The sequence below is a fragment of the Salmo salar genome, unplaced genomic scaffold (genome assembly GCF_905237065.1).
Source record: "Salmo salar unplaced genomic scaffold, Ssal_v3.1, whole genome shotgun sequence".
NCBI classification, from domain to species: Eukaryota; Metazoa; Chordata; class Actinopteri; order Salmoniformes; family Salmonidae; genus Salmo; species Salmo salar.
The window spans coordinates 183526-200000 of NW_025548914.1; the positions used below are offsets into that span (position 1 = coordinate 183526).

General features: G+C 48.0%; 1 protein-coding gene across 1 annotated transcript in view; it reads right to left on the reverse strand.

Annotated features, from left to right (window-relative positions):
- Positions 1-16475, reverse strand: part of LOC123724033 (sister chromatid cohesion protein PDS5 homolog A-like) — a 102724-nt gene that overhangs the window by 81276 nt on the left and 4973 nt on the right. The window contains 3 exon segments of the mRNA XM_045712830.1: positions 1422-1519; positions 2590-2676; positions 3137-3340. Of these exon segments, the coding sequence (XP_045568786.1) occupies positions 1422-1519; positions 2590-2676; positions 3137-3340 (389 nt within the window).

A 16475-nucleotide genomic window follows, 5' to 3' on the forward strand; every position in this document is an offset into this window, starting at 1 on the left:
CTATAAAGACAGGCTGTCACCACCGCCGCTATAAAGACAGGCTGTCATCACCGCCGCTATAAAGACAGGCTGTCATCACCGCCGCTATAAAGACAGGCTGTCACCACCGCCGCTATAAAGACAGGCTGTCATCACCGCCGCTATAAAGACAGGCTGTCATCACCGCCGCTATAAAGACAGGCTGTCATCACCGCCGCTATAAAGACAGGCTGTCATCACCGCCGCTATAAAGACAGGCTGTCATCACCGCCGCTATAAAGACAGGCTGTCATCACCGCCGCTATAAAGACAGGCTGTCATCACCGCCGCTATAAGTACAGGCTGTCATCACCGCCGCTATAAGTACAGGCTGTCATCACCGCCGCTATAAGTACAGGCTGTCATCACCGCCGCTATAAAGACAGGCTGTCATCACCGCCGCTATAAAGACAGGCTGTCATCACCGCCGCTATAAAGACAGGCTGTCATCACCGCCGCTATAAAGACAGGCTGTCATCACCGCCGCTATAAGTACAGGCTGTCATCACCGCCGCTATAAAGACAGGCTGTCATCACCGCCGCTATAAAGACAGGCTGTCATCACCGCTATAAAGACAGGCTGTCATCACCGCTATAAAGACAGGCTGTCATCATCACCTCTATAAAGACAGGCTGTCATCACCGCCGCTATAAAGACAGGCTGTCATCACTGCCGCTATAAAGACAGGCTGTCACCACCACCGCTATAAAGACAGGCTGTCACCACCACCGCTATAAAGACAGGCTGTCATCACCGCCGCTATAAAGACAGGCTGTCACCACCGCCGCTATAAAGACAGGCTGTCACCACCGCCGCTATAAAGACAGTCTGTCACCACCGCCGCTATAAAGACAGGCTGTCATCACCACCGCTATAAAGACAGGCTGTCATCACCGCCGCTATAAAGACAGGCTGTCATCACCGCCGCTATAAAGACAGGCTGTCATCACCGCCGCTATAAAGACAGGCTGTCATCACCACCGCTATAAAGACAGGCTGTCATCACCACCGCTATAAAGACAGGCTGTCATCACCACCGCTATAAAGACAGGCTGTCATCACCGCCGCTATAAAGACAGGCTGTCATCACCGCCGCTATAAAGACAGGCTGTCATCACCACCGCTATAAAGACAGGCTGTCATCACCACCGCTATAAAGACAGGCTGTCATCACCACCGCTATAAAGACAGGCTGTCATCACCACCGCTATAAAGACAGGCTGTCATCACCACCGCTATAAAGACAGGCTGTCATCACCGCTATAAAGACAGGCTGTCACCACCGCCGCTATAAAGACAGGCTGTCATCACCACCGCTATAAAGACAGGCTGTCATCACCGCCGTTATAAAGACAGACAGACAGACAGAGCGAGAGAGACAGACAGAGAGAGAGATTCTTACTTGATGACAGAGAAGAGAGTCTTGAAGAGTTGGATGAAGATGTCGTTGCAGTCCTCCAGCTCGAAGCAGATGTTGTAGGATTTAACCCACGCCAGGTTCTAGGTACACAAGGGGTTAAAATTACGGACATTCAGGACGGCGCTTCATAAAACAAACCCTCCCTGTTTGGAGTGTTTCCAACCTCTCACCTCCAGCAGGGTTGAAATATCTGTTCCAACTGCAGGGGATCTTGGGAAATATCTCAGTTGCATACTCATCACGTCCTCACGTCTCATCTTCTCAAAACCTATTGGATGAGAAAGCCAGGAAGGTCCCGCCCCTCTGACCTTTCTCCAATGGGTTTTGAGAACGAGACAAGGAGAGAGAGAGAGAGAGAGAGAGAGAGGACGTAGGCGAGGGAGATATTTCCTTACCGGTCCCCCAGCCTCTGACCTTTAACCCCCTTCAGCTGTCCCTTCAGTTGTTTAAAATTGGTTATATCGTAAACATTCATGTTTTTTTAAATGTAGCTTTATGGATATACTTTAAGATTAGACTTACTTAAGGTCCAGACTAACTTAAGATTAGACTTACTTAAGGTTAGACTACTTAAGGTCCAGACTAACTTAAGGTCCAGACTTAAGGTCCAGACTAACTTAAGGTCCAGACTAACTTAAGGTCCAGACTTAAGGTCCAGACTTAAGGTCCAGACTTAAGGTCCAGACTTAAGGTCCAGACTTAAGGGTCAGACTTAAGGGTCAGACTTAAGGGTCAGACTTAAGGTCCAGACTTAAGGTCCAGACTTAAGGTCCAGACTTAAGGTCCAGACTTAAGGTCCAGACTTAAGGTCCAGACTTAAGGGTCAGACTTAAGGGTCAGACTTAAGGGTCAGACTTAAGGTTCAGACTTAAGGTCCAGACTTAAGGTCCAGACTTAAGGTCCAGACTTAAGGGTCAGACTTAAGGTCCAGACTTAAGGGGTCAGACTTAAGGGGTCAGACTTAAGGGGTCAGACTTAAGGGGTCAGACTTAAGGGTCAGACTTAAGGGGTCCAGACTTAAGGGGTCAGACTTATTAAAAAAAACTGATTTTAAGAATATCAAATTGAAGAAATAGATGGGGTTTAAGCCATAATTCTGACTTTGCGGCTGTGGTAACGAGTGGCGACGGTCTAACCCCTGACCTCTCACCTCCAGCAGGTAGAAGTATCTATTGAACTGCGGGCTCTTGGTGTCTTCCAGTCCTTTCAGCTGTCTGGTGATGAACAGGAAGATGTCCTGGACAGGAGGAAGGTCAAAGCGTATCAATCAGTCTTGGGTTATACATGGGTTATGGTTTTATAAAAGGGGTAATGTCCAAGATCAGGGAGGTGTATGGGTAATGTCCAAGATCAGGGAGGTGTATGGGTAATGGTTTTATAAAGGGTAATGTCCAAGATCAGGGAGGTGTATGGGTAATGGTTTTATAAAGGGTAATGTCCAAGATCGGGGAGGTGTATGGGTTATGGTTTTATAAAGGGTAATGGTTGTATAGGGGTTATGGTTGTGTGGAGGTTAGATGAAGGTTATAACCAGGTACCTTCAGTTTGTCGTGTGAGGTGTAAGGGGTTATGGTTGTGTGGAGGTTAGATGAAGGTTATAACCAGTTATCTTCAGTTTGTCGTGTGAGGTGTAAGGGGTTATGGTTGTATAGGGGTTATGGTTGTGTGGAGGTTAGATGAAGGTTATAACCAGGTACCTTCAGTTTGTCGTGTGAGGTGTAAGGGGCCTCAGGGGCGTAGATCCTGAAGATGTCAGCCAGGCAGCAGGCCACCAGGAGACGAACATCCTTGTTGGGGTTCCTCAGGAAGAACTCTGAGGCCAGATGGAGAGCCAGGTTCAGATACTGCTGCTTCTCTTCCTCGCTGTCCTGGTCCATGTCCATGTAGGTCTTCACCACCATCTACAGAGAGAGAGAGAGATGATTGGTTAAGGTCTGGTCCATGTAGGTCTTCACTACCATCTAGAGAGAGAGAGATGATTGGTTAAGGTCTGGTCCATGTAGGTCTACACTACCATCTACAGAGAGAGAGAGAGAGATGATTGGTTAAGGTCTGGTCCATGTAGGTCTACTGATTGGTTAAGGTCTGGTCCATGTAGGTCTACACCACCATCTAGAGAGAGAGAGATGATTGGTTAAGGTCTGGTCCATGTAGGTCTACTGATTGGTTAAGGTCTGGTCCATGTAGGTCTTCACTACCATCTAGAGAGAGAGAGAGATGATTGGTTAAGGTCTGGTCCATGTAGGTCTTCACTACCATCTAGAGAGAGAGAGATGATTGGTTAAGGTCTGGTCCATGTAGGTCTTCACCACCATCTACAGAGAGAGAGAGAGAGAGATGATTGGTTAAGGTCTGGTCCATGTAGGTCTACTGATTGGTTAAGGTCTGGTCCATGTAGGTCTTCACTACCATCTAGAGAGAGAGAGATGATTGGTTAAGGTCTGGTCCATGTAGGTCTACTCATTGGTTAAGGTCTAGTCCATGTAGGTCTTCACTACCATCTAGAGAGAGAGAGATGATTGGTTAAGGTCTGGTCCATGTAGGTCTACTGATTGGTTAAGGTCTGGTCCATGTAGGTCTACACCACCATCTAGAGAGAGAGAGAGATGATTGGTTAAGGTCTGGTCCATGTAGGTCTTCACTACCATCTAGAGAGAGAGAGATGATTGGTTAAGGTCTGGTCCATGTAGGTCTACTGATTGGTTAAGGTCTGGTCCATGTAGGTCTTCACTACCATCTAGAGAGAGAGAGAGATGATTGGTTAAGGTCTGGTCCATGTAGGTCTACACCACCATCTAGAGAGAGAGAGATGATTGGTTAAGGTCTGGTCCATGTAGGTCTACTGATTGGTTAAGGTCTAGTCCATGTAGGTCTACACCACCATCTAGAGAGAGAGAGATGATTGGTTAAGGTCTGGTCCATGTAGGTCTACTGATTGGTTAAGGTCTAGTCCATGTAGGTCTACACCACCATCTAGAGAGAGAGAGATGATTGGTTAAGGTCTGGTCCATGTAGGTCTACTGATTGGTTAAGGTCTGGTCCATAAAGTTTAGGATTGGTTGGTATCCAGATTTCCATTCCGTTTCTGTACCATACAGGGGTATACAGTATTACACACAAAAGGGACGCTATTTATAATAATAATCCAGGAGGGGGGGTTGAATGTCTCTGCTGGAACCAAGAAGCTTGACATCTAGCTAGCATGTTAGCATGCTAGCATGTTAGCATGTTAGTATGTTAGCATTTTAGCATGTTAGCATGTTAGCATGTTAGTATGTTAGCATTTTAGCATGTTAGCACGTTAGCATTTTAGTATGTTAGCATGTTAGCATGTTAGCATGCTAGCATGCTAGCATGTTAGCATGTTAGCATGTTAGCATGTTAGCATGTTAGCATGTTAGCAAAACCAAAGCTGCATAGCTGGAGCACTGAGCTGGAGATCAGTGATCTGACACATCTGAGATGTTTATTTTTTCCAAAAAGTCTCTCTAAAAAGGTCGTGAAGACCTATACTAGACTTGGGGGGCGATATACCGTGTAAAAATGTTGAAATACCGACGGAAAGTCCTATACCGTCAGCATTTTGAAATAGCCCTTTATACAGTTTATAAGACAGAGACACAGACAGACAGACAGACAGACAGACAGACAGACAGGACAGACAGACAGACAGACAGACAGACAGGACAGACAGGACTTGTCAATTGATTTCTGGTCCAAAGGACTCCAACACAATCTGATGAAGTGATTGGTGGATAATGTTTGTTCTTATTTTTTTTAAAGGTGACATATGCAGAAATCACTCTGCCATTTCCTGGTTGCTAAAATTCTAATTGTTTTCTTAATTTCTAATTGGTGCAACGATTCTCCTACGCTTGTTTTGTCAACATCTAAACGGCTGAAAATACAATATTTTTTGGGGTGTTTGAAGCTGGTGTACAAAACCGAAATTAAAAAAAGACAAGAACTGGAAGCATAGAAACGGCGAAAAATAGAACAGATCTACCGCTACTTAGACTGGCTTTCAATGAGAAGGATAGATCTATAACACATAGAACAGATCTACCGCTACTTAGACTGGCTTTCAATGAGAGGGACAGATCTATAACACATAGAACAGATCTACCGCTACTTAGACTGGCTTTCAATGAGAGGGACAGATCTATAACACATAGAACAGATCTACCGCTACTTAGACTGGCTTTCAATGAGAAGGATAGATCTATAACACATAGAACAGATCTACCGCTACTTAGACTGGCTTTCAATGAGAAGGATAGATCTATAACACATAGAACAGATCTACCGCTAGTTAGACTGGCTTTCAATGAGAAGGATAGATCTATAACACATAGAACAGATCTACCGCTACTTAGACTGGCTTTCAATGAGAAGGATAGATCTATAACACATAGAACAGATCTACCGCTACTTAGACTGGCTTTCAATGAGAGGGACAGATCTATAAAACATAGAACAGATCTACCGCTACTTAGACTGGCTTTCAATGAGAAGGATAGATCTATAACACATAGAACAGATCTACCGCTACTTAGACTGGCTTTCAATGAGAGGGATAGATCTATAACACATAGAACAGATCTACCGCTAGTTAGACTGGCTTTCAATGAGAGGGACAGATCTATAACACATAGAACAGATCTACCGCTACTTAGACTGGCTTTCAATGAGAAGGATAGATCTATAACACATAGAACAGATCTACCGCTACTTAGACTGGCTTTCAATGAGAAGGACAGATCTACAAAACTCACATTTCTATGTGAATTTGGTCAAGTCGCCCCAAAAAGTTTAAACTCCACTAGCAATCTGTAGCCTAAGATCTCTCTAGACTGGATACTACATACAGTCGAGCAGAGTGAGTTCCCTCTCTAGACTGGATACTACATACAGTCGAGCAGAGTGAGTTCCCTCTCTAGACTGGATACTACATACAGTCGAGCAGAGTGAGTTCCCTCTCTAGACTGGATACTACATACAGTCGAGCAGAGTGAGTTCTCTCTCTCTAGACTGGATACTACATACAGTCGAGCAGAGTGAGTTCCCTCTCTCTAGACTGGATACTACATACAGTCGAGCAGAGTGAGTTCCCTCTCTCTAGACTGGATACTACATACAGTCGAGCAGAGTGAGTTCCCTCTCTAGACTGGATACTACATACAGTCGAGCAGAGTGAGTTCCCCTCTCTAGACTGGATACTACATACAGTCGAGCAGAGTGAGTTCCCTCTCTAGACTGGATACTACATACAGTCGAGCAGAGTGAGTTCTCTCTCTAGACTGGATACTACATACAGTCGAGCAGAGTGAGTTCCCTCTCTAGACTGGATACTACATACAGTCGAGCAGAGTGAGTTCTGGAATAAAACCAGCTCCCATTACTAATGTACAACTGGAATAAAACCAGCTTGAATAGAACTAGATGAACCATTTTAAGAAAATGTAAACTCTCATTCTCTCTCCCGCTCAACAGAGACTCAACTCCACTCGAAGAACAGAGACTCAACTCCACTCGAAGAACAGAGACTCAACTCCACTCGAAGAACAGAGAGACTCAACTCCACTCGAAGAACAGAGAGACTCAACTCCACTCGAAGAACAGAGAGACTCAACTCCACTCGAAGAACAGAGAGACTCAACTCCACTCGAAGAACAGAGAGACTCAACTCCACTCGAAGAACAGAGAGACTCAACTCCACTCGAAGAACAGAGAGACTCAACTCCACTCGAAGAACAGAGAGACTCAACTCCACTCGAAGAACAGAGAGACTCAACTCCACTCGAAGAACAGAGAGACTCAACTCCACTCGAAGAACAGAGAGACTCAACTCCACTCGAAGAACAGAGAGACTCAACTCCACTCGAAGAACAGAGAGACTCAACTCCACTCGAAGAACAGAGAGACTCAACTCCACTCGAAGAACAGAGAGACTCAACTCCACTCGAAGAACAGAGAGACTCAACTCCACTCGAAGAACAGAGAGACTCAACTCCACTCGAAGAACAGAGAGACTCAACTCCACTCGAAGAACAGAGAGACTCAACTCCACTCGAAGAACAGAGAGACTCAACTCCACTCGAAGAACAGAGAGACTCAACTCCACTCGAAGAACAGAGAGACTCAACTCCACTCGAAGAACAGAGAGACTCAACTCCACTCGAAGAACAGAGAGACTCAACTCCACTCGAAGAACAGAGAGACTCAACTCCACTCGAAGAACAGAGAGACTCAACTCCACTCGAAGAACAGAGAGACTCAACTCCACTCGAAAAACAGAGAGACTCAACTCCACTCGAAGAACAGAGAGACTCAACTCCACTCGAAGAACAGAGAGACTCAACTCCACTCGAAGAACAGAGAGACTCAACTCCACTCGAAGAACAGAGAGACTCAACTCCACTCGAAGAACAGAGAGACTCAACTCCACTCGAAGAACAGAGAGACTCAACTCCTCTAACACTAGGACCCAGCAGACACCTCTTCTTCCTCAGTGTGTCTCCAAGGCTCAGAGTAACAGCAACCAAGCAGACAGAATGGGGGGGATGGGTGCTGAAACAGGAAGGAGAATGATCTCTCTCTCTGTCTGTCTGTCTGTCTGTGTAACGGGCCTGGTTTCTAGCCCCGTGTCGTTATGTTTATGAGAATAGCTGAGCTGGAAGGGACCGGTTAGTAGGTTGGGTTTTAAAATCTATTAAAACGCAAAAAACCTGCTACCCAAATACATTCTACTGTTTGATAACATCTCTCTCTCTCTCTCTCTCTCTCTCTCTCTCTCTCTCTCTCTCTCTCTCTCTCTCTCTCTCTCTCTCTCTCTCTCTCTCTCTCTCTCTCTCTCTCTCTCTCTCTCTCTCTCTCTCTCTCTCTCTCTCTCTCTCTCTCTCTCTCTCTCTCTCTCTCTCTCTCTCTCTCTCTCTCTCTCTCTCTCTCTCTCTCTCTCTCTCTCTCTCTCTCTCTCTCTCTCCTTGTGTTTTGTAAAGAGGTAACAATGCTTCGCTGAGTGCTGTTTGTTACACATGATAACATGTTATATTCAGCAGACTGACGACTATTTTAACGACAGCTCTATTTTTTTTTTTTTTAAACATAGAAAAATAAAGCTTTCGTTCTTTTATTTTCATTTTCTAATTTTAACCTTTATTTCAAACTTGGCGAGAGCTAATGTAATATAAACAGGTGTAGTCGCTATTTCTGAAGCAGCAAGGACATTGGCCATAGGAAGAGAAGGTGAAGGACATTTTGCTATTTCTGAAGAGGGTAAAAACATGTCATTTAAGAGAAAAAACTAACATAGGCACATTAGCCAAGGCCATGTGTACATTTATGACAGCTGGGTCATACTGTCAGGAGGACACAGGAAGGAAGATGGTAGGTTAAAAACGATCATGCAATTCATGTATTATTATTTTGTTTTGTTGTATGACCATAAAGTGGGTTCCCGCCACCATTATAATCTAACCAGGAAGCAGATATGAGCGTTATTGGACGTAAACAAGCAAAGAACTCAGACTGAAAGATAATTGAGGCAGATGGACTAAGGGGAGTAATTGCATTTACATATGGGGATGTACCTATATGCTGTGTGTTTATTAAAGCAGAGACGGTCCTCAGGGGGGGAAGTTGGATGTTCCGCGGACCAACTCGGCTTTTGCTACTTTTGTATTAAAGTCTATATTGAATTTACAAGTTCTTGTAAAAAAAAAGTGTTATATTTCTGAGGCAATATTCCACGACACGGCCAACCGGGGGAACAGTGGGGGTTAACTGCCTTGTTCAGGGGGCAGAACGACAGATTTGTACCTCGTCAGCTCGGGGGATTCGATCCAGCGACCTTTCGGGTTACTAGTCCGACGCTCTAACCACTAGGCTACGCTGCCGCCCTTCTCCGATTGGTTATATTATGTACCTGCATTCTTATAACAATATAAAGCAGTTAAGTAGTACTTTAAAGTATTTTATATTTAAGTCGTTTTTTTGGGTGTATTTTACTTGTACTTCAATACATTCCAAAAGAAAATATTGTACTTTTTACTACATTTATTTTCCCTGATACCAAAAGTATTTGTTACATTTTAACAGGAAAATGGTCCAATTCACACACTTATCAAGAGAACATCCCTGGTCATCTCTACTGTCTCTGATCTGGAGGACTCACTAAACAGAGAACATCCCTGGTCATCCCTACTGTCTCTGATCTGGAGGACTCACTAAACAGAGAACATCCCTGGTCATCTCTACTGTCTCTGATCTGGAGGACTCACTAAACAGAGAACATCCCTGGTCGTACTGTCTCTGATCTGGAGGACTCACTAAACAGAGAACATCCCTGGTCGTCCCTACTGCCTCTGATCTGGAGGACTCACTAAACAGAGAACATCCCTGGTCGTGCCTACTGCCTCTGATCTGGAGGACTCAATAAACAGAGAACATCCCTGGTCATCTCTACTGTCTCTGATCTGGAGGACTCACTAAACAGAGAACATCCCTGGTCATCCCTACTGCCTCTGATCTGGAGGACTCACTAAACAGAGAACATCCCTGGTCATCCCTACTGCCTCTGATCTGGAGGACTCACTAAACAGAGAACATCCCTGGTCATCTCTACTGTCTCTGATCTGGAGGACTCACTAAACAGAGAACATCCCTGGTCGTACTGTCTCTGATCTGGAGGACTCACTAAACAGAGAACATCCCTGGTCGTACTGTCTCTGATCTGGAGGACTCACTAAACAGAGAACATCCCTGGTCGTACTGTCTCTGATCTGGAGGACTCACTAAACAGAGAACATCTCTGGTCATCCCTACTGCCTCTGATCTGGTGGACTCACTAAACAGAGAACATCCCTGGTCATCTCTACTGTCTCTGATCTGGAGGACTCACTAAACAGAGAACATCCCTGGTCGTACTGTCTCTGATCTGGAGGACTCACTAAACAGAGAACATCCCTGGTCGTCCCTACTGCCTCTGATCTGGAGGACTCACTAAACAGAGAACATCCCTGGTCGTACTGTCTCTGATCTGGAGGACTCACTAAACAGAGAACATCCCTGGTCGTACTGTCTCTGATCTGGAGGACTCACTAAACAGAGAACATCTCTGGTCATCCCTACTGCCTCTGATCTGGTGGACTCACTAAACAGAGAACATCCCTGGTCATCTCTACTGTCTCTGATCTGGAGGACTCACTAAACAGAGAACATCCCTGGTCATCCCTACTGCCTCTGATCTGGTGGACTCACTAAACAGAGAACATCCCTGGTCATCCCTACTGCCTCTGATCTGGTGGACTCACTAAACAGAGAACATCCCTGGTCATCCCTACTGCCTCTGATCTGGAGGACTCACTAAACAGAGAACATCCCTGGTCATCCCTACTGCCTCTGATCTGGAGGACTCACTAAACAGAGAACATCTCTGGTCATCCCTACTGCCTCTGATCTGGAGGACTCACTAAACAGAGAACATCCCTGGTCATCTCTACTGTCTCTGATCTGGTGGACTCACTAAACAGAGAACATCCCTGGTCATCCCTACTGCCTCTGATCTGGTGGACTCACTAAACAGAGAACATCCCTGGTCATCCCTACTGCCTCTGATCTGGTGGACTCACTAAACAGAGAACATCCCTGGTCATCCCTACTGCCTCTGATCTGGAGGACTCACTAAACAGAGAACATCTCTGGTCATCCCTACTGCCTCTGATCTGGAGGACTCACTAAACAGAGAACATCCCTGGTCATCTCTACTGCCTCTGATCTGGAGGACTCACTAAACAGAGAACATCCCTGGTCATCCCTACTGCCTCTGATCTGGAGGACTCACTAAACAGAGAACATCCCTGGTCATCCCTACTGCCTCTGATCTGGAGGACTCACTAAACAGAGAACATCCCTGGTCATCCCTACTGCCTCTGATCTGGAGGACTCACTAAACAGAGAACATCCCTGGTCATCTCTACTGCCTCTGATCTGGAGGACTCACTAAACACAAATACTTCCTTTGTAAATTATATCTGAGTGTTGGAGTGTGGCCCCTGGCTATCTGTAAATAAATAAAATTAAAAATGAGAAAAATGGTGCTGTCTGCTTTGTTGAATATAAGAAATTTCAAATATATACTTTTACTTTTGATACTTCAGTACTTTTAAAAACCAAATACTTTTAGACTTTTACTCAAGTAGTATTTTACTTTCACTTTTACTGGAGTAATTTTCTATTAATAAGGTATCTTTACTTTTACTACGGTATGACAAACTGGGTACTTTTTCCCCCACCACCTCTATAAAGACAAAAACCCTGACCTTCACAGCCACTCAGAACACCCCAGTTCCAGTCATTACTGGGTCAGAACCCCCCCAGTTCCAGTCATTACTGGGTCAGAACCCCCCCAGTTCCAGTCATTACTGGGTCAGAACCCCCCAGTTCCAGTCATTACTGGGTCAGAACCCCCCAGTTCCAGTCATTACTGGGTCAGAACCCCCCAGTTCCAGTCATTACTGGGTCAGAACCCCCCAGTTCCACTCAGAACCCCCCAGTTCCAGTCATTACTGGGTCAGACCCCCCCAGTTCCAGTCATTACTGGGTCAGAACCCCCAGTTCCAGTCATTACTGGGTCAGAACCCCCAGTTCCAGTCATTACTGGGTCAGAACCCCCAGTTCCAGTCATTACTGGGTCAGAACCCCCCAGTTCCAGTCATTACTGGGTCAGAACCCCCAGTTCCACTCAGAACCCCCCAGTTCCACTCAGAACCCCCCAGTTCCACTCAGAACCCGTTTTAACCAGCGAACAGTGATACACATTCAGACATTCAGCTCTTGATTTTAACATGGGTCGTTGAGACTGTGAATTCAGTCAGTTTATACCATTTTAAATCCATCCAACTTTAAAGCTGGGAATCCGTACTTGGTGAAACTACCGCGTCGTTTTAAAGACATTACACAACAAGAAAGAAGTGTATTCAAAAAACAAACGAACACCGAATTCCCTCTCTGACGTCACAGCGCATTCGGAAAGTATTCAGACCCCTTGACTTATTCCATATTTTGTTACATTACAGCCTCGTTCTAAAACGGATTCAATTAATTGTCATCCTCCTCAATCTACACACAATACCCCATGATGACAAAGTGAAAACAAGTTTTTTTTTCCCTCTCGAAATTTTGCCAAATAAGTATTCAGACGTTTTGCTGTGAGCTCAGATACTTCCTGTTTCCATTGATCATCCTTGAGTTGTTTTTACCACTTGGAGTCCACCTGTGGTAAATTAAATTGATCTGGCATTGATTTGCAAGCACCAAGACTCTTCCTAGAGCTGGCCGCCCGGCCAAACTGAGCAATCAGAGGGGGAGAAGGGCCTTGGTCAGGGAGGTGAACCAAGAACCCGACGGTCACTCTAACAGAGCTCCAGAGTTCCTCTGTGGAGATGGGAGAACCTTGCAGAAGGACAACCATCTCTGTAGCACTCCACCAAATCAGGACTTTATGGTAGAGTGGCCAGACGGAAGCCACTCCTCAGTAAAAGGCACATGACAGCCCGCTTGGAGTTTGCCAAAAGGCATCTAAAGGACTCTCAGACCATGAGAAACAAGATTCTCTGGTCTGATGAAACCAAGATTGAACTCTTTGGCCTGAATGCCCAGCGTCACGTCTGGAGGAAACCTGGCACCATCCCTACGGTGAAGCATGGTGGTGGCAGCATAGTGCTGTGGGGATGTTTTTCAGCAGCAGGGACTGGGAGACATGTCAGGATCGAGGGAAAGATGAACGGAGCAAAGTATAGAGAGATCCTTGATGAAAACCTGCTCCAGAGCGCTCAGGACCTCAGACTGGGGTGAAGGTTCACCTTCCAACAGGACAACGACCCTAAGCACACAGCCAAGACAACGCAGGAGTGGCTTCAGGACAAGTCTCTGATTGTCCATGAGAGGCCCAGCCAGAGCCCGGACTTGAACCCGATGGACCATCTCTGGAGAGACCTGAAAATAGCTGTGCAGCAACACTCCCCATCCAACCTGACAGAGCTTGAGAGGATCTGCAGAGAAGAATGGGAGAAACTCCCTAAATACAGGTGTGCCAAGCTTGTAGCGTCATACCCAAGAAGACTTGAGGCTGTAATCGCTGCCAATGATGCTTCAACAAAGTACTGAGTAAAGGGTCTGAATACTTATGTAAATTTGATATTTCATTTTAATTTTTTGGACCATTTTTTTTATAAAAACATGTTTTTGCTTTGTCATTATGGGGTATAGGTTGATTAAAGGGGGAAAAAAACGATTTAATCTATTTTAGAATAAGGCTGTAAGCGTGGCGGGCCTGGGCAGCTCCAGTCATCAGGGGCCTAATTGGAGTCACACTTTTCCACCACCCGTAGTAAAACCCACCTGATTTAAACTAATTTTCTAAACTGAAGATCAGGATTCGGTGATTATTGGAGTCAGGTGTGTTAGCTGGGGGGGGGGGCAAAACAATGACACCAATAAGGCCCTCGAGGATTGGAGTTGCCCAGACCTGCCCGGAAACTAAATGTGGGAAAAAAATGAATACTTTTCTAATGCACTGCATGTAGGACAGAGCTGCTACTCTGCTGAACGCACCTCACCGCCGTTTCATTAACAAAACAACAGGGGGTGAAAGGAGCCAGGGGGCCAACGGGGGAGAGAGGGGCCAACGGGGGGAGAGAGGGGCCAACGGGGGAGAGAGGGGCCAACGGGGGAGAGGGGCCAACGGGGGGAGAGGGGCCAACGGGGGAGAAAGGAGCCAGGGGGCCAACGGGGGAGAGAGGGGCCAACGGGGGGAGAGAGGGGCCAACGGGGGGGGAGAGGGGCCAACGGGGGGGAGAGGGGCCAACGGGGGAGAAAGGAGCCAGGGGGCCAACGGGGGGAGAAAAGGAGCCAGGGGGCCAACGGGGGGAGAAAAGGAGCCAGGGGGCCAACGGGGAGAAAGGAGCCAGGGGGCCAACGGGGGAGAGAGGGGCCAACGGGGGGAGAGGGGCCAACGGGGGAGAAAGGAGCCAGGGGGCCAACGGGGGAAGAGAGGGGCCAACGGGGGGAGAAAGGAGCCAGGGGGCCAACGGGGGAGAAAGGAGCAGGGGGCCAACGGGGGAGAGAGGGGCCAACGGGGGGAGAGAGGGGCCAACGGGGGAGAGAGGGGCCAACGGGGGAGAAAAGGAGCCAGGGGGCCAACGGGGGAGAAAAGGAGCAAGGGGGCCAACGGGGGAGAAAGGAGCCAGGGGGCCAACGGGGGAGAGAGGGGCCAACGGGGGAGAAAGGAGCCAGGGGGGCCAACGGGGGAAGAGAGGGGCCAAAGGGGGGAGAAAGGGGCCAACGGGGGAGAGAGGGGCCAACGGGGGGAGAGGGGCCAACGGGGGAGAAAGGAGCCAGGGGGCCAACGGGGGGAAGAGAGGGGCCAACGGGGGGAGAAAGGAGCCAGGGGGCCAACGGGGGAGAAAGGAGCAGGGGGCCAACGGGGGAGAGAGGGGCCAACGGGGGAGAGAGGGGCCAACGGGGGAGAGAGGGGCCAACGGGGAGAAAAGGAGCCAGGGGGCCAACGGGGGAGAAAAGGAGCAAGGGGGCCAACGGGGGAGAAAGGAGCCAGGGGGCCAACGGGGGAGAGAGGGGCCAACGGGGGAGAAAGGAGCCAGGGGGCCAACGGGGGAAGAGAGGGGCCAACGGGGGAGAGAGGGGCCAACGGGGGAGAGAGGGGCCAACGGGGGAGAAAAGGAGCCAGGGGGCCAACGGGGGAGAAAAGGAGCAGAGGGCCAACGGGGGAGAAAAGGAGCAGGGGGCCAACGGGGGGAGAAAGGAGCAGGGGGCCAACGGGGGGAGAAAGGAGCAGGGGGCCAACGGGGGGAGAAAGGAGCAGGGGGCCAACGGGGGGAGAAAGGAGCAGGGGGCCAACGGGGGAGAAAGGAGCAGGGGGCCAACGGGGGAGAAAGGAGCAGGGGGCCAACGGGGGGAGGAAGGAGCAGGGGGCCAACGGGGGGAGGAAGGAGCCAACGGGGGCCAACGGGGGGAGAAACTTCCCTCCCATCCGCCTCCACACAGCCATGACACTTCCCTCCCATCCGCCTCCACACAGCCATGACACAATATGCCTCCCACACACTTCCCTCCCATCCAACCTCCACACAGCCATGACACTTCCCTCCCATCCGCCTCCACACAGCCATGACACTTCCCTCCCATCCGCCTCCACACAGCCTGACACAATATGCCTCCCACACACTTCCCTCCCATCCAACCTCCACACAGCCATGACACTTCCCTCCCATCCGACCTCCACACAGCCATGACACAGTAAACAAACGCTGTCCTGGGCTACCATACATAAGCTCTTTTCACACTGCCGAGCCAAGCTGTACTGGGTTAAGCCTGGTTAAACATCCCCCAGCTAGTGGAAACATACCGGAAATACCTCATATGAAAATACAACATTCGCACCAGTACTGTTGGGTTGGCACGGTAGAGAAAACAAGGTATTAGTGGGCAGTCAGTGGGCTCTCTCTGAGGCCCAATCAGAAGCCATCACTTGGTCTTTGTAGGAGGCCCAATCAGAAGCCATCACTAGGTCTTTGTAGGAGGCCCAATCAGAAGCCATCACTTGGTCTTTGTAGGAGGCCCAATCAGAAGCCATCACTTGGTCTTTGTAGGAGGCCCAATCAGAAGCCATCACTTGGTCTTTGTAGGAGGCCCAATCAGAAGCCATCACTTGGTCTTTGTAGGGGGCCCAATCAGAAGCCATCATTAGGTCTAGGAGTCAGCTCATTGGACAAACAGACTGAAATGGTGATCCACATGACAAAGCGGACCATGCATGTTGAGGTTTAGGCTGGTAGGAATATAGTCAGAACCCATACCCAGCGCTAGCTAGCTAGCTGTGTTTTTATATAGTCAGAACCCATACCCATCGCTAGCTAGCTAACTGGGTTTTTATATAGTCAGAACCCATACCCAGCGCTAGCTAGCTAACTGTGTTTTTATATAGTCAGAACCCATACCCAGCGCTAGCTAGCTAGCTGT